The 24,528-nt window shown below is 41.0% G+C and overlaps 2 protein-coding genes across 3 annotated transcripts in view; one reads left to right on the top strand and one right to left on the bottom strand.

Moving 5' to 3' along the window:
• The window catches only part of LOC113149192 (transcription factor IIIB 90 kDa subunit-like), a 42,818-nt gene that overhangs the window by 10,577 nt on the left and 7,713 nt on the right, over positions 1-24,528 (top strand). Inside the window, 5 exon segments of the mRNA XM_026341108.1 lie at positions 5,527-5,700; positions 5,789-5,820; positions 5,904-5,976; positions 18,857-19,006; positions 24,307-24,400. Coding sequence (XP_026196893.1) covers positions 5,527-5,700; positions 5,789-5,820; positions 5,904-5,976; positions 18,857-19,006; positions 24,307-24,400 — 523 coding nt within the window.
• On the bottom strand, positions 9,292-18,662 carry LOC113149194 (BTB/POZ domain-containing protein 6-B-like). Of its 2 annotated transcripts, XM_026341111.1 has the most exons (6): positions 18,558-18,662; positions 16,810-16,974; positions 15,965-16,206; positions 15,784-15,874; positions 12,532-12,650; positions 9,779-10,811 (listed from the first exon to the last, which is right to left on the bottom strand). In XM_026341111.1, the coding sequence occupies exons 3-6, from the start codon at positions 16,159-16,161 to the stop codon at positions 9,779-9,781; spliced, it is 1,440 nt and encodes a 479-aa protein (XP_026196896.1). In that variant the 5' UTR covers positions 16,162-16,206; positions 16,810-16,974; positions 18,558-18,662. The 2 variants fall into 2 exon arrangements, with proteins under 2 accessions (XP_026196897.1, XP_026196896.1); XM_026341112.1 differs by lacking the exon at positions 16,810-16,974 and having other exon boundaries at positions 9,292-10,811.

Genomic DNA, 24,528 nt, shown 5'->3' with positions numbered 1-24,528 from the left:
CGCACCTAAATTTATAACAGCATAACCAAGAGATGATTCTTGGTTATGCTCTAACTATAAGCTTAATCAAAAATGAAAGTTTTAAGTCTAGTCCTAAACACCACATCTTATTAATAAAAACAAATGCATGGAATAGTTTTTCAGCATCACTTTGAGATTAAATGCTCCTAATTTTACTAATATTCCTCAGGTGGATAAAGGTAGTTCTAGAGATTTCTTTATGTATGATGTAAAGGAGATATCCTGATCAAAGATAACTCCAAGATTCCTCAGTGTTACTTGAGGCCAAGTCATCTAGGGTAAGAATAGATGCTTAGACATCATGTCTCTGAGGTTTTAAGGACCAAACAAAATAACCTCTGTCTTGTCTTGATTGAGGAGAAGAAAATTAGACATCCAGGCCTTTGTTTTTAAGCATGCTTAAAGTTTGATTAATTGATTAGTTTCTTCTTGTTTCATAGATAAGTATAGCTGGGAATTCTCTGCAAAGCAATGGAGATTTATAGTGCGTTTCCTAAAAATATTGTCTAAGGGGGACATACAATGGGGCAAAAAAGTAATTAGTCAGCAACCGATTGTGCAAGTTCTCCCGCTTAATGATGACTTCGGCTCCACATACGTATGTGAGCAGCTTTTTCTCCATCATGAACTACGTTAGAAACAAACACAGCTCACGCCTCAGGACAGCTCACTGCGTGAAGATGAAAGTGACTTCGTAAAGCCCCGATCTGCAGACGCTTTGTCAGAGGTTCAGGAGCAGAAGTCCCATTAACCAAGTTAAATAAGTATTTATGCAAATAATTAGCAAATATTTATTTTTCATTGTTTAGTGACGTAGTGTTTTTTTCCCATTTATTTTTTTAAATCAGGTCTAGGCTCAGCTACACGCTCCGAAAGCCCAAAGGCGATATAAGGACGACGGCTCACGGCATTTTCTGTTTGCTACATAGATAATTTAAGTTCAGCTTTTTAATTCATTCTTAAGAGACCTTCAATTCGGGGTGTTTTTCTTTCTTTTTTCTTTTTTTTTTTTGTCATTATTTTTTTGAAAGTTTAAAATGTGTTCGTTACATGAATGAAATTTAATTTTCTCTGAAGCACTTAATAAATGTCATTAGAAATACACTGTAGCTGTTTACACAAAGCGTAAAGGTAAAAAAATAAAACTATGTTATCTTCATTTTAGATGTCAAAAAGTATTTGCGGCTCCTAGTGTTTTCTTTTCTGTGGAAACCGTGTCCAAATGGCTCTTTAGGTGTTAAAGGTTGCTGACCCCTGATATAGGGGTTTTCTATCAAATGAGATTTTTGCCTATCAAAATGAAGTGGCAAAGCAGTTCACCCATGCTCACCCATATGGGGATGGGTTCCCTGTTGAGTCTGGTTCCTCTCAAGGTTTCTTCCTGTTGCCTTCTCAGGGAGTTTTTCCCTCATCAGGGACAATCTGATTATTATGATTCATATACATTTCACTTTTCATGTAAACGTCCATGATTCCTTGCTTGTGTAAAGCTGCTTTGTGACAATGTCAATTGTAAAAAGCGCTATACAAATAAATTGAATTGAAAAATTGAATTTTTCATTAAACGGAAATAAAGTAAGTTATGTATTCTTTCTGTGCGGCTCAGTAACTGACCCGCGGACCGTTGGAGACCACTGATCTATACTGTGAAATGCAGCTCTAAGATCTAACAAAATTAGTATAGAGAGAAGTCTGTTGTCTGATGCTAGTAGAAGATCATTAGTGACCTTTAGCACTGCTGTTTCTGTACAATGATGTACTCTCAATCCTGACTGGAAATCTTCATACAGGTTATTCCTCCGCAGGTGGTCACATAATTGCAAAAAAACTACTTTTTCAAGGATTTTAGGATTTCAACCTTAAAAGTCTGGGGTGCGTAACCTGTTAGTCAAACAGTTAAACTGCCTTAAAGACTGTGGGGCGAACGCTAAGCTGTGCTTATTGAAGTCATCAACACAGCATCCCTGTGCATTTCAAACCCTGCAACACTCAGACAGAAACTTGTCCACCCAAAGGACAAAATACTCAGAGTAATGTAGTATCTGAAGTTCAATGCAGTGAATGTACAGATTTGTACAATGGAGAAAGCAAACAAAAGCTTCACAAACACATGGCACAACACAAAAGATCCACTTCCTCAGGACAGGCCTCAGCAGCCCATCTGTATCTGAAAGACGAGGGACACTTCTTTGAAGACAGTAATGTTCATATTCTGGACAGGGAAGACAACTAATCCAAATCAGGCGCCAAATCACAACAGAAGTCATCCTAAGGAAATTTACAGTGTTTAAGGTTTACTTTACAAAATATAACTGTTTACATAATTATATAGAAAACCCAACAACCCCACTGAGTAGCACCAGGAGACATTGGCGAGGAAAGAAATTGAACGAGGATGATCGTGACAAAACAAATCTGCAATCACATTATCAACTCTGTCAATCAGATAAATGCTGATCACAATTTCAACTCTCTAGTCTTTTAAAGTACAAGTTAAGATTCTTCTTCTTCTTCTCTTTCGGCTTTTCCCATCAGGGGTCGCCACAGCGAATCATCCTTCTCCACCTAACTCTATCATGGGCATCTTCTACCCTAACACTAGCCAACCTCATGTCCTCTGTTAAAACATCCATATATCTCCTCTTTGGCCGTCCTCTTGTCCTCCTGCCTGGCAGCTCTATCTCCAACATCCTTCTACCAATATATTCACTATCCCTCCTCTGAACATGTCCAAACCACCTCAGTCTGGCCTCTCTGACTTTGTTGCTAACACATGCAACGTGAGCCGTCCCTCTGATGTACTCGTTCCTTATTCCGTCTAACCTGGTCACTCCTAAGGAGAACCTCAACATCTTCATCTCTGCTACCTCCATCTCAGCCTCTTGTCTCTTTCTCACTGCTACCGTCTCTAACCCTTAGAGCAGAGCTGGTCTCACCACTGTCTACACCTTTCCTTTGAGTCTTGCTGACACTCTTCTGTCACACAACACTCCTGACACTTTCCTCCACCCGCTCCAACCTGCCTGCACTCGCCTCTTCACCTCTTTTCCACACTCCCCATCACACTGAACTGTTGAACCCAAGTACTTAAACTCCTGCACCTTCTTCACCTCAGCCCCCTGTAACCTAACGCTTCTACTTTGATCCCTCTCATTCAGACACATGTATTCTGTCTTACTACGACTGACCTTCATGCCTCTTCTTTCCAGAGCAAACCTCCACCTCTCTAGCTGTTCCTCTACCTGCTCTCTACTCTCACTGCAAATCACAATGTCATCCGCAAACATCATTGTCCAGGGAGATTCCTGTCTGACCAGCCTGTCCATCAACATAGCAAACAAGAAGGGACTCAAAGCTGATCCTTGGTGTAGTCCCACCTCCACCTTGAACTCCTCTGTCTGACCTAGAGCACATCTCACCACCGTCATACTTCTCTCATACATGTCCTGAACTACTCTGACGTACTTCTCTGCCACTCCCGACGACCTCATACAGTACCACAGCTCCTCCCTCGGCACCCTGTCATACGCCTTCTCTAAATCTACAAAGACACAATGCAGCTCCTTCTGACCATCTCTGTACTTTTCCATCAACATTCTCAAAGCAAAAATGGCATTAGTGGTGCTCTTACGGGGCATGAAACCATACTGTTGCTTACAAATCTCCACCTTCTTCCTAAGCCTGGCTTCCACTACTCTTTCCCACAGCTTCATTGTGTGGCTCATCAACGTTATTCCTCTGTAGTTGCTGCAGTTCTGCGTGTCACCCTTGTTCTTAAAGATCGGAACCAGAACGCTTCTCCTCCATTCCTCAGGCATCTTCTCACTCTCTAGAATCCTATTGAACAAACTGGTTAAAAACTCCACTGCTGTCTCTCCTAAGCACTTCCACACCTCCACAGGTACGTCATCAGGACCAACAGCCTTTCCACTCTTCATCCTTTTCAGAGCCTTCCTAACCTCATCCTTTCCAATCTCTGCTATTTCCTGCTCCACAACATCCATATCTTCCTCCCTTCTTTCCCTGTCATTTTCCTCGTTCATCAGCTCCTCAAAATACTCCTTCCATCTTTTCTGCACACTCTCCTGGGTTGTTAGCACCTTTCCATCTCTGTCCTTAATCACCCTTACCTGTTGCACATCCTTCCCATCTCTATCTCTCTGTCTGGCTAGCCTGTACAAGTCCTTCTCTCCTTCCTTTGTGTCTAACCTGTCATATAGCTCATTGTAAGCTTTCTGTTTGGCCTTTGCCACCTCTCTCTTCACTCTACGCTGCACTTCCTTGTACTCCTGTCTACTTTCCTCAGTCCTTTCTACATCCCACTTCCTTCTAGCCAACCTCTTCCTCTGGACACATTCCTGTACTTCCTCATTCCACCACCAAGTGTCTTTACCTTCTTTACTCTTTCCAGATGACACACCTAGCACCTTCCTACCTGTTTCCCTGATAACCTCTGCTGTAGTTTCCCAGTCATCTGGAAGCTCATCCTGACCACCCAGAACCTGTCTCAACTTCTGTCTGAATTCCTCACAAGTTTCTTCATTCTTTAACTTCCACCACTTGGTCTTCTTTTCTGTCTTCCCTCTCTTCTTCTTCCTGACCTCCAGAGTCATCTTACACACCACCATGCGGTGCTGTCTGGCTACACTCTCTCCTACCACCACTTTGCAGTCACTAACCTCTCTCAAATGACCTCGTCTACATAGGATGTAGTCCACCTGTGTACTCCTACCTCCACTTCTGTATGTCACTCTATGTTCCTCTTGCTTCTGGAAGTAAGTGTTGACTACAGCCATTTCCATCCTCTTAGCAAAGTCCACCACCATCTGTCCTTCCAGATTCCTTTCCTTCACACCAAACCTGCCCATCACCTCCTCATCACCTCTGTTGCCCTCACCAACATGCCCATTGAAGTCTGCTCCAACAACAACTCTCTCTCCTCTGGGGATACTCTCTATGATCTCATCAAACTCACTCCAGAATCTCTCCTTCTCTTCTAACTCACAGCCAACCTGTGGAGCATACCCACTGACTACATTCACCATCACCCCTTCAATTTCTAGCTTTATGCTCATCACCCTGTCTGAGACTCTTTTCACCTCTAGAACATCGTTCACAAACTCCGCCTTCAGGATCACTCCTACCCCGTTTCTCTTCCTATCCACACCATGGTAGAACAGTTTGTATCCTCCTCCGATACTACGTGCCTTGCTGCCCTTCCACCTTGTCTCCTGCACACACAGAACATCTACCTTCCTTCTCTCCATCATGTCTGCCAGCTCTCTGCCTTTCCCTGTCATCATGCCAACGTAAAGTACAAGTTAAGATTATTCGGGGTTAACAAATTAATCTGATGACTTTTATGACCCAGATTAACTGGATTATTTTAGCCTAAATTACTTCAGCCATATTTTAACACCCTGCTGTCAGGGCAGAGAAAGTGTGATGTTTGCTGTGTTGGAAGTAAAGATAACTGGTCTTCGTGTGTCCTATTTGTGTTGCCAGGTAAGCGTCAGATCCAGCAGCTGGGCAGTCAGCTGCAGATGAACCAGCACTGTTTGGACACAGCCTTCAACTTCTTCAAGATGGTTGTGAGTAAACACCTGACACGAGGGAGGAAGATGGAGCATGTCATTGCCGCGTGTCTTTACCTGGTGTGTCGCACAGAGGGGACACCACGTATCCTAGTAACTGCATATGGTTTAATGTTTAAAGATTTCAGTTTCACTGAGACCTCCAGAGACTGTTTTCCTGAACTGTGTTTCAGACATGCTGCTGGACCTGAGTGATCTGCTGCAGGTAAGACTGATCTTAGACGCTCAGAAGACCTGGTAGACTCTCAGTAGAGTCCTCATGTGTAACCTGCAGTTTTCTGTCTCCAGGTGAATGTTTACATCCTGGGAAAGACGTTCTTGCTGTTGGCTCGTGAGCTCTGCATCAACGCTCCTGCCATTGGTGAGATTTGCATTTTCTTTACATTGAGTTTTTACTGTTAACTACAGAGCAGCAGGACTTGCAGACAAAAAATGGTCAAGTTTTTCCAAGCAGTTCATATTGGTTTATGTCCCATATCAAACAAATGTTGTTAAAAAAGTAAAAATGCATCTATGTCTGAAAATCTGTGTATCATTCGTTTTTCAATTAAAACAGAAAAAAATTTACACACACACACACACACACACAGTTGCAAGAAAAAGTATGTGAACCTTTTGGGATTACGTGGAGTTTTGCATGAATTGGTCAGAAAATGTGCTCCGATCTTCATCTTACTCAAAACAATACAAAAACACAGTCTGCTGCAAATAATAGTACACAAACATGTCTTATTAAACATAACATGTAAACGTTCACAGTGCAGGGTGGAAAAAGTATGTGAAAGCCTAGCCTAATGACTTCTCCAAGAGCTAATTGGAGCCAGTAGTGAGCCAACCTTGAGTCCAATCAGTGTGATGATATTGTGATGATGTGTTGCTGAAAGCTGTCCTGCCCTTTAAAAACACACACCAGTCTTGGGTTTACTGTTGCAGCACTGTTGCTACTCTCCCTAGGAGTGGTCGTCCTGTAAAGATGACTGCAATAGCACAGCGCAGAATACTGAATGAGGTAAAGAACATCCTAGAGTGTCAGCTAAAGACTTACAGAAATCTCTGGCACATGCTAACATTTTTGTTGACACGTCTACAATAAGGAAAACATCAAACAAGAATAGAGTACATGGGAGGACACCACGGAGGAAGCCATTGCTGTCCCAAAAAAATATCGCAGCACATTTGAAGTTTGCAAAAGAGCACCTGGATGTTCCACAGCACTACTGGCAAAATATTCTGTGGACAGGTGAAACCAAAATTGAGTTGTTTGGAAAAAAACACACAACACTATGTGTGGAGAAAAAAAGGCACAGCACACCAACATCAAAACCTCATCCCCACTGTAAAACATGGAGGAGGGAACATCATGGTTGGGGGCCGCTTTGCTGCCTCAGGACCTGGACGGATTGTTGTCATTGATGGAAAAATTAATTTCAGAGTTTATCAAGACATTTTGCAGGAAAACGTAAGACCATCTGTCACCAACTGAAGCTCCACAGAGGATGGGTGATGCAACAGGACAATGACCCAAAGCATACAAGTAATTCAACAAAAGAATAGCTTCAACAGAACAAAATACACCTTCTGGAGTGGCCCAGTCAGAGTCCTGACCTCAACCCGATTGAAATGCTGTGGCATGACCTTAAGAGAGCCATTCACACCAGACATCCCAATATTGCTACACTGAAACAGTTTTGTGAAGAGGAGTGGTCTAAAATTACTCCAGATCATTGTGCAGGTTTGATCTTGATATTGCTTCCAAAGAATGGTTAACCAGTTATTAAGTCCAAAGGTTCACATACTTTTTCCACCTTGCACTGTGAATATTTACATGTTATGTTCAATAAAAACATGAAAACATATAATGTTTGTGTACTATTATTTTCAGCAGACTGTGTTTTTGTATTGTTGTGAGTTAGATGAAGATCGAAGCACATTTTTTGACCAATTCATGCAAAACTCTACGTAATCCCAAAGGGTTCACATACTTTTGTACTGTATATCAAAAAGTGGAAACGCCACTTTGTTTTTTTTTTCCTCTCCAAAACCAAAATGAAAAAACGGATAAAAGTTCGTTCTCCAAGTTTCTGATTTTGTGCTCAACAGCACTCATACCATTTTCATTTTTTCATTGGGAATTAGAGACATATCATGCCAAAAAAAAAGACTGCATGCCTGCAGAGATGTAGGCCATAAGTGTTTTTCAGTGTTATCAGTCTAAACTTAATTGTCAAGTATTAGTAGTAGTATTTCTATGTTGAGATTCTCCCAAAAACTACAGATTTTCTTTGATTAATTTCAAAAGACGTGTGAAGGTAAAATCTACGGCCTTTCAAAAAAAGTATCAGATGTGTACTGCTAAAAAAAGGCTTTAATGAGTTTTGCTGAATGTGGTCATTGTCATGTCATATCAAATAAACTATCTGCTTCAATTTCGCTGTAATTTGCAACACTCGATATGTTTTTTCCATTGTCAGTTTCAAATAACCTAAAACATGTACTAGTAACACAATTTAGGTATAAAGTGTCTTACATTCAAATTGGCAAGAATGATTTCTTAGGGGATGCAGATCTCGCGAATACAGCCGATCATTTCAGTATCAAACAGCAATAAAGTGCAAAAGTATGAGAGCTTGTTTTTCTTTTCCACTTTTAATTTGAGCACAAAATCGGAAATTGAAAACGAATCGTTATGTTTTTTCATTTTGGTTTTGGAAACGAGAAATAAAAAAAACAAGTGTTCTTTTGATTTTTCGTTTTAAATTCAAAACGAATGATTCACGGACTATGCTGCACCATGAACGAGACGTTCGCTTCTAGAGGACACAGAGGGGCACTACTATTACCTGCGCCTCGGTCGGACTTTAATTAGCCAACTTATTTCCCAGGACTCTTCTTTTCAACAGCCTCCTCGTCTTTTGAGCCCCGGGTTGTGTCTCAATCAGTAACGCTGTCGCTCGACTTTTCTTTTTCGTGCACGGCTGCAGTAGCACAAACATCAGCACGTGTGTACCGTCACAGTTCCGGTGACGCCTCCTGCCCAAGCTTACTGCGCACGCGCAAACCATTAACACGTCACCAAGTCGTACTACTACTCACTTTGACATGTTAAACATTTGTGTGGCATTATGTCACGTTTTATTCCATTTGAAATGGTCATATAATATTTAAAGAGTGATTTTATTTATATATTTGTATTGTTAAAAATTTGAATCCCCTTGTGTGGGTAGGATTAAAATGATTAAAATATGCTTACAAGGTCAAAGCCAATGCTTTAGTTGTCATTGTGCTAATGGTAGAAAAATGTGATAAGGTGCATCATCCTAAGCTGAGGTAGCTGTAACAATATTTCAGCCATGATTGTGTCAGAACACTGCTAATCTCATGTTTACTGGCTTTTTGTATTGTCAAAACATGTTTTGTCAACATATTGGCCATGTCTTATAGTTCTATCAAAGAAAAGGTATTTCACAAAAATGTTCTTTATCATTTTTTCGCCCAGCCCTACAGAGCAGATACAGAGTCAGACTAAAACAGTCTCTATAGCATCTCTGAGTTAAACTTGCCAACAAGCGAGTAGTAGTAATAAATCCTTATTCCTGCTCTGATATGATAGCAAACCTGGTTTCTGTTTGAAATTAAATGAGAAAATTGGTTTAAAATGAAATCAAAAGCAACAAGCTCAGAACAGCAGCACATTTTATTCAGTGACCATGAGATACGGATTTAGTATGATTTAGTATAAATCTTACAATTAATATACTCATTTTTATCTTTACAACAAAATTATAGCTGATCTTGTTAATCCAGGCCCTGACAGAAGCTGTTCTTAGTTCTAGACTGGAAAAGAGTTGGTGCCACTCTGGAACCACTATTCCTGGCCAAGAGCCATTTTAGCTGTGAAAACACAAAGAACTGGTTTGAAATTTACCACTGGCTCCAAACCAGCCATGGAATTGACTTGGTGGGAAAAGGATGAAAGAAACAAATTTTAGTTTTTGTCACTTCAATATTCAGTTAAATGTAAATCCAGACAGCCAATCAGGTTCAATCAAGTTCAAGTCTGACTGCAACAGTCCTATCAGGTTCCAGTTCACAGTGACGGGAACTGGAATCAGGGCTTGTCTGACTTTTAAGGTATTAAGTCCTTCAGTCCACCAGGTTCTGTTTTAGCAGTAGAAAATCAATTCAGGGATCTGCCCCCCTTGAACGCCAGTCCCATTGGTACTGTCCGATGAACACTGGAACTGGAAGGTCACTTTCCCACATTGCACCTCGGTCATCCCCTCCTGTCCAAAGTAACTCAGTTCATTTCCATCTAAGACGGCGCTGATGGTGTAGAAGGTATCTGGTTCCACCTTAACTGGGTGTTCGAACCACACAGGGAAGATGCTGCTTGATCCATCGGACAGGAACTTAGTGAGGTTCTGGGCAACGATAGTTCCCTGCCTCTTCAATTCAATCTTCACACTATACTCAGCCTTCCCACAGCTTGACCCATACAGACCCAGACCAGCCATGAAGATCCGCCGGTCAACTGCAAACTGGATGCTGTCACAGCGCCCCCTGTAGCGCCACTGGTTGCTGCGGTAGGCTGAAGACTGGAAGCGGTGGCACCTCCAAGGTGCCAGTCCAGCTCGCTTCACTGCAGAGAACTCCAATTGGGGTTTATTGGTGGCAGTAAACCACAGGAAGATGTCATTAGTCTCTTTCAGCGTCAGGACATCCAACTGTGCCACTTCATCAGCAAACTCCTGTAGTTTCATGGAAGGGATCCGAACCAGGAACAGAGCCTTACCCAGCACTGCTCGCTGGTTCCTGGGGGTCAGGGCCAAACCCTGCCGCCGACACTCAGCTGTCGCCCAGCTAAGTACCATCTGAAAGACCACAACCTCACGGACATTGAGGGTTTCTCTTTGTAGGATGATCTCTAGCGTGGGCAGGTCAATGTCACAAAAACCTTCAGATCGCAAAGCAAGCTCGGCCTGAGCGTCAATCACCTCCCAGCAACGCTGCGTCAACTCTGGCTCCTCAAACAGTCGACTCTGAGACAACAGGACACAGGCATTCTTAGCCTCTAGACTTGTCTCCAGGAAAGTGACACAGGCCTTCGCCAGAGCAGGGACGATGTACTTTTTGGCAGCATAGAGAGTAGTGAGAACGGTGTCAGCCTCCAGCTCGATCTCATCGCTGTACATATATCTGAGACAGAACACCGATAGGATCAGGACACACATTTTTAAAAACTTGCTGAAAACAGAACTCTTCCGAACCTTTCTCTCCACTTAAAACCTTTAGAAAAATAAGAAAAGAAAACAAATCTTGCACTTATAACCCTTGAAACTGAAACAGCTCCTTCTAGAGCAATTTCCTTTGAAGTTTGTCTCTTTGGCTTATACAGTGCCTATAAAAAGTATTCACCGCCTTGGATGTCTCATCCTTTTATTGACATTATAAATCAATCATGGTCAATAGAAGTTGACGACTTTGACAAAAAATGTCAGAAAAATACCTCAAATCAGGTTTCTACAAAGTAATGTCAATTAAATAAAAATATATAAGGTGAAATCAGTGTTTGCATTAATATTCACCCCCCCTCACCCCCTCTTGCAGACTGAATAAGACTGTCCTACATTTTGCTGCACCTTGCCTTACCTTAACAAGCCTTCCAGGACCAGCTGCCAAGACGCATGCCCACAGCATGATGCTGCCACCACCATGTTTCACAATGGGATGGTGTGTTTGTGGTGATGTGCAGTGTTTGGTGTGCATCAAACATAGCATCTTGTCTGATGGACAAAAAGCACCATTTTGATCAGACCAAAGGACACTCTTTCACTGGACCATGGACACTTCACATGTCTATTGGTGAACTCAAGTCATAATTTTACATGAGTTTTCTTCAACAGTGTCTTTCTCCTTGCCACTCTACCATAAAGCTTTGACTGGTGAAGAACCCGGGCAAAAGTTGTTGTATGTACAGTCTCTCCTATCTCAGTTTCTGAAGCTTGTAACTCCCTCAGAGTAGTCATCGGTGTGTTAGTGGCCTCTCTCACTAGTTTCCTTCTTGCACGCTCACTCAGTTTGTGTGGACGGTCTATTCTAGGCAGATTTAGACGTGTCATATTCCTATCATTTTTCATGATGGATTTCACTGAACTCTGGGGGATGTTCAGTGCCTTGGAGATTTGTTTGTATCCATCCCCTGACTTGTGCTTTTTGATGACCTGTTCTCTGAGTTGCTGGGAGTGTCATGGTGTAATGGTAGCCAGGAATACTGAATAACCAGTGACTGGACCTTCCAGACACAAGTTTCTTTATACTGGACTGGTGATCCCCATTTAACTAATTGTGGGACTACTAGCACCAAATATCTGGACCTCTGTTGGATGAGGACAGTTCAACAGACCATCATTTTAAAGGAGTGAATATTAATGCAAACACTGACTTCACCTTACATATTTTTATATAATTGACATTACTTTGTAGAAACCCGTTTTCACTTTGACATTAATGAGGTATTTTTCAGATTTTTTTTTTCTCAAAGTTGTCAACTTTTATTGAACATGATTGATTTATAATTTCAATAAAAGGATGAAACATCCAAAGGGGTGAATAACTTTTATAGGCACTGTATGTTTGATTGCTTTGTTTGTCACTTGTAAGTCGCTTTTAATAAAAGCGCCAAAAAACTAAAGGTTAATGTCATGGAGTTGAGAGATCATACACAGTTAACAGACTGGTCCAAGTCTGTTCTCTGAACAAAGGTATTACAGGACTAGAACTCTCCTGGATTGCCCCTCAAGGACCTCTGTAACTGCCCAAAGTGGCTCTGGACCTGGACACAGAATGTGTACTAATCGCTAATCGAAGTTAAAAATGACTTGTTTAGTTGAGATTCCAGATTCCACACTGGACTTACTTTAACAGGATGAGGAAGGCAGCCGGCTCCACGTCTGGGATGTGGATCTCAGACTGTCCCTCAGCCAGATCTCCATAAAACATGGCTCCAAACACTGAGCTGCCCACTGCCAGAACATACTGCAACACAAAGATCATGAACAGATTAGAATCAGAGAGGACTCAACATGAAGTACATACAGAGGTCTACTGGAAATCAAATTATGTAAAAACACAAGGCAACACTTAATTTATGTATCACAAAAGGAGATTAGTGTATTATCTGGCTGTCTTTTGGCTAAATTGGGCTTTTAATCTGGACAGATCACCATGGTAACAGATGCTGCACAGCTAATTTCTCCTCTGCTAAAGAGCAGGGTAACTTTAGAAAAAAAAAGTGAGTCAGCATTCCTTCAGGATCCTAATTTTGCCATTTCAGGGTTTTCATGGGTCACTTTGGTTTAAAAAACACAAACCGAGGAGAGGTTTATAATTAACTAACTACGTTACGATGCTCAATGCTATAACTGCACAGAGGATTGTATTAGTGACATTTGTGCTTTTGCACTTATCACTGGAGCTTTTATTAGAAAACTATTAAACACTTTTAAATATTTCCCATTATAATAAACTTACAAATCAGTAGTGCTATTTTGACAATTATTTTGCTTCAGTCACATTTAAGTATTTAATTTATCTTTTATTTTAGTCAAGATTTAGTTTTAATTGTAGTGATCTGTTAGTTTTCATGATGCAGTTATAGAATATTCTCACACATTCATACTTCGTAACTGGTTAAAAAAATCATCATATCCAATAGCAGAGGTGTAAATAGTACTACATTTTTTTTACATTTACATTTTACATTTTACAAATGTAAAAATGAGGCAGAATATGTTTTATATTTTTGATTCTTCAAAGCAGCCAACTTTTGCCATGATGACAGCTTTGCACACTCTTGGCTTTCTCTCAGTGAGCCACACGAGGTCGTCACAAGGAATAGTTTTCAAACAACCTTAAAGGAGTTCCCAGAAGTTTTGAGTACCTATTGACTGCTTTACCTTCACTCTCTAGTTCTTACATAACCTAAAGGTGTGTTTAGGGTCATGTCCTGTTTTAAAAGTAATGAAGGTCTCACTAAATACAAACCAGATAGGATGGCATGACGCTGCTAAATACAGGGTAGCCATTATGGTTAAGTGTGCCCTCACTTTTGTCTAAAGCTGGTTTCACACATGCACTTGAATCTTGAACTTCTCTACATTTATGTGGATGGGCAGCATGTGAGAACACAAACGTTTGAGTCAGTCAGCTCAGAGATTATCTGGACTTTATCCAGCACACTCCCTTGTACAAAGTCTGTAATGTCTGTGTAAGCCCATGTGCAAATACAGCAGGTAACACTCTGGAAATACACAGCTAGCACGTGGCCTCCAGCTACATTAATTGTAGCAGGACTAACAGAGTTTTTAACTCTGTACAAGACAACTGTAGCACATTAAGAAGACGAGAAATGTCACAAATTAGTTTTTGACAAGCCAGTCTGTGAACTGAAAATCATTCCAGGTGACTACCTTGCCAAAGCTAAATGTAGCAGCTTTGGACAATCTGAAATATAATATAATAATAAAATATAAAACATGGGGTTATTTAACACGTTTCAGTTCCATATTTGTTCATGTTTTCAGTCTTGATGTACAAAGTTAAATAATAAAGCAAAGCTCTGATCATACCTTCAATCAGACCTTGTAGCTGCCCGCATCAGGGTCAAAGCCCTGATCATTGATTACAAAGTGGTCAACTCAACATCGCTGGCCTCCCTTATTCAGTTCTACAACCCCCCCGCCCACTGGGCTCTGCTAGTAAACAAGGTCTAACCCAACTCATTGTACAGGCGTTGATCTTATCTCGCCTGGATTACTGCAATGCACTACTGATGGGTTTACCGGCATCCACGACCAAACCCCTCCAGATGATCCAAAATGCAGCAGCACGCCTCATTTTTAATCAACCAAAAAGGTCTCATGTCACACCGCTCTTCAGATCTTTGCACTGGCTTCCTGTGGCTGCAAGGATCAAGATCAAAGCTCTGTCTCTTGCCTACAGAGTGGTCAACTCCACAGCTCCATCTTATCTCAATTCAATCATTCAGGTCTACATCCCGTCCCGTCCACTGCGCTCAACCAGGGAACGTCGTCTGGTGGTACCAGCACCACACAGTCGACAACAAGGAAAACTGTTCAGCTCAGTGATCCCACGATGGTGGAATGAAGTGCCCATCTCTGCACGCTCAGCCACCTCACTTGCAATCTTTAAAAAACTGCTGAAAACAGAACTCTGCATCTTCCTTTGCACTTAAAAAAAAAAAAAAAATTCTACCCTTTCATTCTCACATCTCTTGAAACAGAAACACTTTTTTGATAGCACTTTGCTTTGATGTTGTTTCTTCTTGACTTAGATTTTGTTTGCTTGCCTTGTTCCTCACTTGTAAGTCGCTTTGGATAAAAGTGTCTGCTAAATGACTAAATGTAAATGTAAATCGCCTCATTAGATCCAAGGCAAAACTTTTCAGCTCTGCGGTTCCACAATGATGGAACAAACTAACCACCTCTGCACACTCAGCAGCCTCACTCTCAATTTTCAAAAACCTGCTGACAACGTTTTTGTCCACTTAAATCGTTCTCTGCAAAAAATCTTGCGCTCATACCCCATGTAACTGAAGCAGCTCATCATAGAACACTTTTTGTTATAGTTCTTCTCCTTGGCTTACATATTTTGCTTTGTACCTCACTTGTGAGACACTTTGGATAAAAGCCGAAGCCGCCTGACAAATAAATAAATGTAAATGTGGTATAGATTGTCTGCTGCTACAGAACCATGACCTCTTCTCATCTTTATGTTTCATGGTGCTTAATCAAGATTTCACCTTAATTTTTGGTACAATTTTATTTTATAAAATTTTATCCTTACAATTTAGTCAGTAATTAGAAAGTAATCAACAAATACTTTTGTAGATAAAATTAATACTGCATAATAGTAAGACTGACTTTAAGAGGAGCTGCTTCTCTCCAATTGAAAACTCTACCTCTTTCACAAGTGCGCCCATAGCCAGATGAAAATGCAAGGTTCACAGAGACAGCTGATAACCCACCTCATGACATCGCTTATCCAGGACAGATAATGCTAGGCTCAGTGAAGCCAGATCTCAGCGAAGATCTTGAGAGACCCAGACTAAGTTAAAGTCATTCTGTAATACAGGCCCTTGGTTCTGTACCTTGTGAGCAGGGACTCTCTGAGTTTCTCCAGGAGGACCAACAATGAAGTGAATATCAGCCATCTGCTCTTTGTTGAACATCAGAGCATTTCTGCAGACACACAGCGGCAACGATAAGTTGACAACATATCAGCAACTATGTAGCAACAATATGTCTACAATATTTTGTTCTTTGCCTCACCTTTCCCTGAGGGTGGGATGCTCCGCCTGCCACCCGTCCCTCTCCTCCTGTTGCTCGTTGGTGGAATCTGGACGATCTGTATCTTGCTCGTCTCCAATTTCCTCTTTTAGCTCCGGTCGGCTTAGCTGGATGAAATTCTTCTTCACCTCCACCTGGTTCCTGTGGGCGAGGCTGGTAGAGACAAGTTCAGCCTCCATCGTTGTCACAGAGAGCGCGAGGTGTTACGGCACGATGGCAGCTTCCTGTCAGAGAAAAACCTGAGGATTGTCATCTGGATCAGAGAGACACTTGATCCTGCATCTGCAGCTCCTCTTTCTAGAACTGATGAACATCTAGTCATAATCATGGGATCTGAGAAGCCAATGGTAGAAAATAGTTACAATTTCCGCTTTAGTTAAAATGACTTAATTATAAACTGGTTAATAACATTTATTTTATTTACTTTATTTATCATCTTCAACTTTATTTGACATAAGAGCAGACAAAAGGTGCTGTTCAGGTGTGACTCAGGTTGGCAGCTTGTATCTTTTTCTCCTGCTGATCTCTGTCCATCACAATATCACAAAACCTATTGGTGTAGTCACTCACTTTAAAGATTTAAGATTCAATAAACTTTATTAATGCCAGAAGTAAATTGTTTTGCTCGTTACAGTTGCTCTCAATTAGACAGAAAGAAAAAAAACATAGCCAGAAAAGATCTACACCAACTCAAGTACAGAATAACATCAATACAAAAACTCAATAAATACACACATTATGTAAAGATAGATAAAAATAGAACAAACGTGTCCCATAGAGATTTACATTTAGTCATTTGGCAGACGCTTTTATCCAAAGCGACTTACAAGGGTGTAAGGGCGTAAGGAGTTCTTGCCTAAGGACCACTACTGGAGGTAGGACACAGCTGGGATTCGAACCCCAGCCTCTCACATGGAGGGTGGCGATGTTACCACGACACTAACCAGCCGAGAGATGTGTAAAAACACTCAGTTCCACTTGTGAATGTGATGCTAAAGGACAGAAAGATAACATCTCAATTTCCTGTGAGTCAGCTAAAATTGAGCTGGTTGAAGAAAAACTGTGCCTTTATATTCCATTCTTTTTTAATACAGATTTATACATTTATACAGTACATTAATTAAAAAGGAAAGAACAGTTGTAGTAATACAATTAAATTTAGTCATGTGGCAGATGCTTTTATTCAAAGCAATTTACAAGTGAGGTACAAGGCAAATTATCTAAGCCAAGCAGAAAAACATTAAAGTAAAGTGCTCTAGGAAGAACTATTTTAGTTTTTTCTTTGTTTTTTTTTTCCTTTTTATGAGATTTAAGTGAAAGTTGTGAAAGAGTTCTGTTTTCATTAGAGTCAGGCTAATGCGTATGCAGAGGTGGGTGGGCGACTTCCTGTAGGCCCACCACCCGCAGGAAGGAGCATAGGGGGTCGGTGCAGTGTGGATTGGGTGGCAGCGGTGGGGAGGTGCCTCGACGACCAAATCTGGCAATTGGGACATTGTGGACCCACTGAGCTGAAATATTCAACCTGAGATCTTTTGAGCTGAGGGGACCACACACGTTGTGTCTACAGGATTATAGACCTGAATGATGGAGGTAGATAAAGGTCAGGGCTTTGAACCTGATGCAGCAGCTACAGGAAACCAGTTCACAGATCTGAACAGTGGTGTAACATGACCTTTTAACTGATCAAAAATGAAACATGCTACTGTATTTTGGATCCTCTGGAGGTTTGAAGGGCCACCTGGTTACCCGTCAGTAAGACACTGCAGAAGTCAAGACGAGATATGACCAGAGCCTGAACAATGAGTTGTGTTATATATTCAAAAAGGTCGGGTCTGATCTTTGTAATGTCCAAAAGGGCAAATCTACGCGATGTGGAGACAGAGGAGATGTGGTCGGTAAAGCTCAGCTGATCATCAATGATCAACCCCAGGTTTCTGGCAGACTTAGTGGGAACCATCATTGTGGACCCTATGTCGATACTTCTGTCCTAATGTATTGAACACACAAACTGCAGTCCTGTGTCCACTTCAGTGGTCAACTAACATGACTGTGAAAATAAAGTAAAGTCAAAGTACTTTGACTTACTACATTAAATGTTACTTATTTCCACATTCGAGTATCAGTGTTTAGGTTCAGGCTTTGTCCTTATTCATGGATCGGGTCTAATCATCAGGTGTTCTAGAAATCTTTCTGAAAGTGAACTTTGAAAATGTGCTGCTCTGTGCGGGTCGGATTTTCTCATGATGCCATTTCCAACCTGAAGCTATATGTGGGTAGTGTTTCCCGAACTCATTCAATCATTAAGAGATTAAAATACGCTCATAAGGTAGCAATCCAATCGCTTTGATTGGCGTGTTGCACCAGGGCAGGAAAATTTGATAGGTAGGACAAATCATTAGAACACCGGCGCTCATTCCGTCCGGCTACGTTACAGTGATGTTCGGTACCGTTCAGCGGTCCAGTTAACAGACCAGGCATCCCACAGCGGTCTCACGCGTTTCGGCTAAGCGAACACTTCGTTCCGGATGTTTCTCGCACAGACGCTATATAGGAGAGTGTCGGTGTGTGCATGTACCTGCCAGAGTCCAGCAGCCCGGTTGTTCTGCCGCTCCCGTTAAAAACACCCCGACACCATCTCCCGTCTGTTCCTCCAGGCGCCATTTTAGATCCTGCTGCTACATCCGGCTTCTCCGAGCTGGGCCACAAGGTGGCGACAGAGCGCGGGAAGCACAACCACAACAGGTTAATTAGTTGTGTCGGTGTAATTCAAACTTGATGATCATGTAAAACTGATTTTTTTTGTATATATTTTTGCGATATGAACCAAAAAATAACACAGGCCCATGTATGTTCAATGTTCCTGCTTCTGCTCAGACCCCTGTCTCTACATCCCCCGGTTCGCCCACATGTTGGACTTCGGCCCACAGACCCATGAGGTCACCATGACAGCTCTGCGTCTGGTTCAGAGGATGAAGAGGGACTGGATGCACACGGGGCGCCGGCCGTCCGGTCTGTGTGGAGCAGGTACAACATGGCTGACAGAGGCACTGACCCTACATCATTACCGTTTTCGTACTGAGCACAGAGTTACACAGAGTCGTGTTGTTAGAACATATACTGGTGATTTTCTGGTGGAAATTCCTATTAAATGCAGCATGGTATTTAATAACTGGATTATGCCCGTCACACTATACCTGAATATTAAAGTGTGTTCAGTTTGTCCTGTTTCAGGATCCAACCACAAAACTTTCTTCCCTCCTTTCATCATTGAAATCAAAACACATCCAGGCAGTGTGACTGTTGATCCATCAATGATGATGCTTCTTTAGTAGTTCAGTGGGAGCGCTCTGTCTCTCTGTCATTCTTGGTCTGCTGTGAAATCCTGGAAAAAATAGAAAAATGGATGGCAGTGGAAACCAAAAGGGCCATTGAAATACTGTGCAGGATGATATTATGACCAAGTTGATTATTACAGGAAGATTTATTAGCTACAGTAAAGAGAGAGAGAGACTTTTTAAGGAATCACTGTCTCTAATAGTTTATCTTTAATATTTAATTTGCAACTATTTCGGCTTAATCCACTATATTGGCAGGAACATCAGTGAGGGTGGCATTTATTGTAAACTTTAATTCCAAAAAGTCATTAGATGAAACATTTCAGACCTTTACAATGTCCCCTGAGTCCTTTTCAGCAATAAAAGGAAATTGAAATGGACCTGTAATTTTAAATTGAATTGATATTGTTACGGGCCAGTAGGCCCGGCTTGTGTCTCTGTCGCCTCACACTGGTGTCACAAAGACAGTAAACAAAAAATATATATTCTCAGCACCGTTTTATGAGTCTTTAAACTCTGGAGGCATATCCAATCCCCACCGACTGTAATAAAAAAAATTTCTTGTTCACTGGTTGCAGATGCTGCAGTGCTCACTTGGCCAGTCACTCAGTGTAACATTACATCCAGCTATACAAGGAGGAGAAAGCATGTTATCACCAGCATTTATAATTCAATTAATGTCATCATCATTTCTTCCTTTTAAGAGACGCCAATGCTCAATATAGCTTCTGCCCAGCACCTGGTCTGTGATAGCTGATGGAGCTGCTGATTATTTTTCTAAATAAACCAGATAAGTTCAGAAGTTGTTCTACATTCAAATGCTGTTATTGTTGACCGGATTGTTACAAACGGGACTGCAGACAGCAACGAACAAACGGGTAGGAACAAAATGAGGTTTATTTAACAAAAGGGCAGGGGACACAGGGAACTAACAAACATTACCAAAGTACAAACAAAAAGAGACCCGAAAACGCGGTGGAGAAATGCAAACAAAACCAGAACCTGACACACAAAGTAACAACTGAAATCACTGCGGAAGGCAGGCAAACAGGAACAAACATACAAAGCTAACAAGACAAAGTAACAACGAAAAACCATGCACTAATGCCGACAAAACTAACAGACAAAGTAGATGTACAAAGTAATAAACCAAAATCACTGCAGAGGCAGGCTAAATGAGAACAGACCAACATACAACGCAAACAAGACAAAGTCACAACGAAAAATGCACTGCAAAAGGCAGGCACCTACAAACTCACAAAAACAAACTCACAGACAAAACCAAGGTCCAACAAAGTGCAGTCTATCCAGAGTCCAGAGTATCCAAAAAGAGTGACGAACTGAGGATCCATGAACAGTGTGCAGCATGAATGATGTCAACAAACCAGCAATCAACTGAGGACTGAGGGGTGCTTATAAAATGGAGGGATTAACTAGGGATTGATCTAGTTATTCATCCATACATATGGTTTGAATTGATTAATTGGTTAACAGGTTATCTGTTACTTGAGTGTAATAAATACATGGCAGACACAGGCTGAGGCTATGCAGATGTCTTTTTTGGCTGTCACATCGTCATAATTAATGGTAGCATAAGCAATGAGCAACTGTAGGAAGTCTTTGATTTAATAAGAGTTAACTACAGGCTCACTGTAGGATTTAATTCTGAAAGGCTCCACCTTAGACAGGAAATGACTCTTATGATAACCATCATCCACCCTTGCTTTAGTTGTAGTTATCACGCATGTCATGAAAATTTTATTCAAATCACACATGTGATTTAGATTCAGATTAATTGAAATAACAGAGAATATGACACCGCAGTGTGATCAAATTTGAGCCAGGAAATCACTGGGGCGATACTTGTCACTTAACAAGTAGATTATGTATGTGGTGGTGACCATAACAACTGTTGTCATGGAAGCTAACAAAAGACCTTTGGTAGTAAGTTGATTTAAAATTTTAAAATGTCCATTAGTGACTGATTTAGTTCTTAGTGCAGATAAAGTCATTATAGTGGGTGACTTTAATATCCATGTAGTTGTTGATGATAACTGCCTTAACACTGCATTTAATTCACTATTAGACTCCATTGGTTTTACCCAAAATGTAAATAAACTCACTCACTGTTTTAACCACACCCTTGATCTTATTCTGACATACAGTGTGGAAGTTGATCAGTTAATAGTTTTTCCTCAAAACCCTCTTTTATCTGACCATTTCTTAATTACATTTGAATTTACAGTACCAGACTTTACTAAACCTACAGATAAGATTCACTACAGTAGATGTTTATGTGAAAATGCTGTTGACAAATTTAAGGAACTGATTCCATCTTTTATCACGTAAGTTGGAAAGGAGGTGGCGTTCCACCAATTTAGATGAATCTTGTCTAGCCTGGAAAGATAGTTTAATAATATATAAAAAAGCCCTCTGTGAAGCTAGAACTTCATATTACTCCTCATTAATAGAGGCAAATAAGAACAACCCCAGGTTTCTTTTCAGCACTGTAGCCAGGCTGACAAAGAGTCATAGTTCTGTTGAGCCTAGTATTCCCTCAACTTTCAGCAGTAATGATTTTATGAATTTCTTTACAAATAAAATCATAACTATCAGAGAAAAAATTGATCAGATCGTCCCTGCATATAGCATGGATTGTACAACAACTCTCGATCCACGCTCGTACTTAGACTGCTTCCTCTCCGTAGATCATTCTGAATTAATTTCAGTAATTAATTCCTCTAAACCATCAACATGTCTCTTAGATCCCATCCCGACTAGACTCCTCAAGGATGTCTTACCTTTGATCAGCACGTCCATATTAGATCAGATCAATCTATCTTTACAAATAGGCTACGTACCACAGGCTTTTAAGGTTGCTGTAGTCAAGCCCCTACTCAAAAAGCCTACTCTGGACTCAGGGGTCTTAGCGAATTATAGACCAATATCCAATCTGCCCTTTATCTCTAAAATCCTTGGAAAGATTGTTTCTAAGCAATTGTACGACCACCCGCGCAGTAATAACTTGTATGTACAGTAAGATTTCCAGCAGGAGTACATCATAGTACAGAAACAGGACTGGTAAAGGTTACTAATGATCTTCTATTGGCATCAGACAATGGACTACTCTCTATACTCGTCATGTTAGATCTTAGTGCTCCATTCGACACTATAGATCACAACATTTTATTACACAGACTGGAACATGTCATTGGAATCAAAGGAACAGCACTAGAGTGGTTTAAATCATATCTATCAGATAGATTTCAGTTTGTACATGTTAATGATGAATCTTCCATGCACAGCAAAGTTAGATATGGAGTTCCACAGGGTTCTGTGCTTGGACTGATTCTTTCACTTTATATATGTCCCCCTTAGGCAATATTATTAGGAAACACTCTATAAATTTCCATTGTTATGCAGATGATACCCAGCTATACTTTTCTATGAAACCAATCAATGAAACCGATGAAACTGATCAATTAGTCAAACTTCAAGCATGCTTAAAAGACATAAAGGCCTGGATGTCCTCCAGTTTCATTCTTCTTAATCTAGACAAGACAGAGGTTATACTGTTTGGGCCTAAAAATCTCAGAGACACTATGTCTAAACACGTTCTCACCCTTGATGACTTAGTATTGGCTTTAAGTAATACTGTAAGAAATCTCGGAGTTATCTTTGATCAGGATATCTCCTTCACTTCATACATCAAAGAAATCTCTAGAACTGCTTTTTTTCACCTAAGAAACATTGTTAAAATTAGGAGCATCCTGTCCCAAAGTAATGCTGAAAAACTAGTCCATGCATTTGTTACTTCCAGACTGGACTATTGTAATTCCTTATTAATAGGATGTCCCAATAACTCCTTAAAAAGCCTCCAGTTAATCCAAAATGCTGCAGCCAGAGTTCTGACTGGAATTAGCAAGAGAGATCATATTTCTCTTACGTTAGCTTCTCTCCATTGGCTCCCTGTTAAATCCAGAATTGAATTAAAAATTCTTCTCGTCACTTATAAATCACTTAATAATCAGGCTCCATCTTATCTTAAAGACCTCATAGTTCCATATCTTCCAAGCAGAACTCTCCGTTCTCAGACTGCAGGTTTACTTGTGGTTCCTAGAGTTTCCAAATGTAGAATGGGAGGCAGAGCATTTAGCTACCAAGCCCCTCTCCTGTGGAACCAGCTCCCAGTTCAGGTTCGGGAGGCAGACACCCTCTCTACATTTAAGACTAGACTTCAAACTTTCCTTGTTTATAAAGCTTATAGTTAGAGATGGATCAGGTGACTCTGAACCATCTCTTAGTTATGCTGATATAGCTTAGTTTGCTGGGGAACTCTACTGATAAACTGAGCTCCTCTCCTCTTTCCTTCCTCCTGTATCAATGCAAATGCCACCATTGCATGTCATTAACTTTGTGTCTTCTCTCTCTTTTAGTTGTGTTTCCTCCTCTCTGTCTCCCTCTCTCTGTACTTTTCTGCAGGTATCCTCGGCCTTGTATATCTCCATCCAGTTGACCTACCCAATGTTCTTGCTGCCTGTTGTTGTCTTATTGCCTGCTGTTCTTCTCTCTCTCCTCTTTCCACTCACCCCAACCGGTCGAGGCAGATGGCCGCCCACTATGAGCTTGGTTCTGCTGGAGGTTTCTTCCTCTAAAGGGAGTTTTTCCTCTCCACTGTTGCCTAAAGCTTGCTCAAATGGGATTGTTGGGTTTTCTCTATAATTTTTTGTATAAATATTTTCTTTAAGGTCTTAAACCTTACACTGTAAAGTGCCTTGAGATAACTTCTGTGGTAAATTGGCGCTATACAAATAAAACTGAAATTTAAATTGAAATTCATTTCTCTAGATCACCTTGTTAAATTACTAACAGTAACTTTCTACCATTCCCCAACATCTCCAATCCCATCGATGTCACGTAAAACCTCCTCCCTCCCTTCTTGAGTGTAGCGTTCCTTTAACCTCAGATCAACACGTGTCTCCTCCTCAGCTCTGTTGGTCGCTGCACGGATGCACAAGTTTCGTCGTACGGTGAAGGAGGTGGTCAGCGTGGTGAAGGTCTGTCAGAACACTCTGAGGAAGAGGTTAGTAGATCACAGTGGATAACAGAATACAGGTCGGACTGTTCAATAGATCACAGTAGATTCCTACACAGCCTGCTGATCACGTAAGCAGATTGTGATAGATAACAGAATACACAATACATCACAGT

Source organism: Anabas testudineus, chromosome 24 (assembly GCF_900324465.2).
Source record: "Anabas testudineus chromosome 24, fAnaTes1.2, whole genome shotgun sequence".
NCBI lineage: Eukaryota > Metazoa > Chordata > Actinopteri > Anabantiformes > Anabantidae > Anabas > Anabas testudineus.
This window is presented reverse-complemented; position numbering and strand designations above follow the sequence as displayed.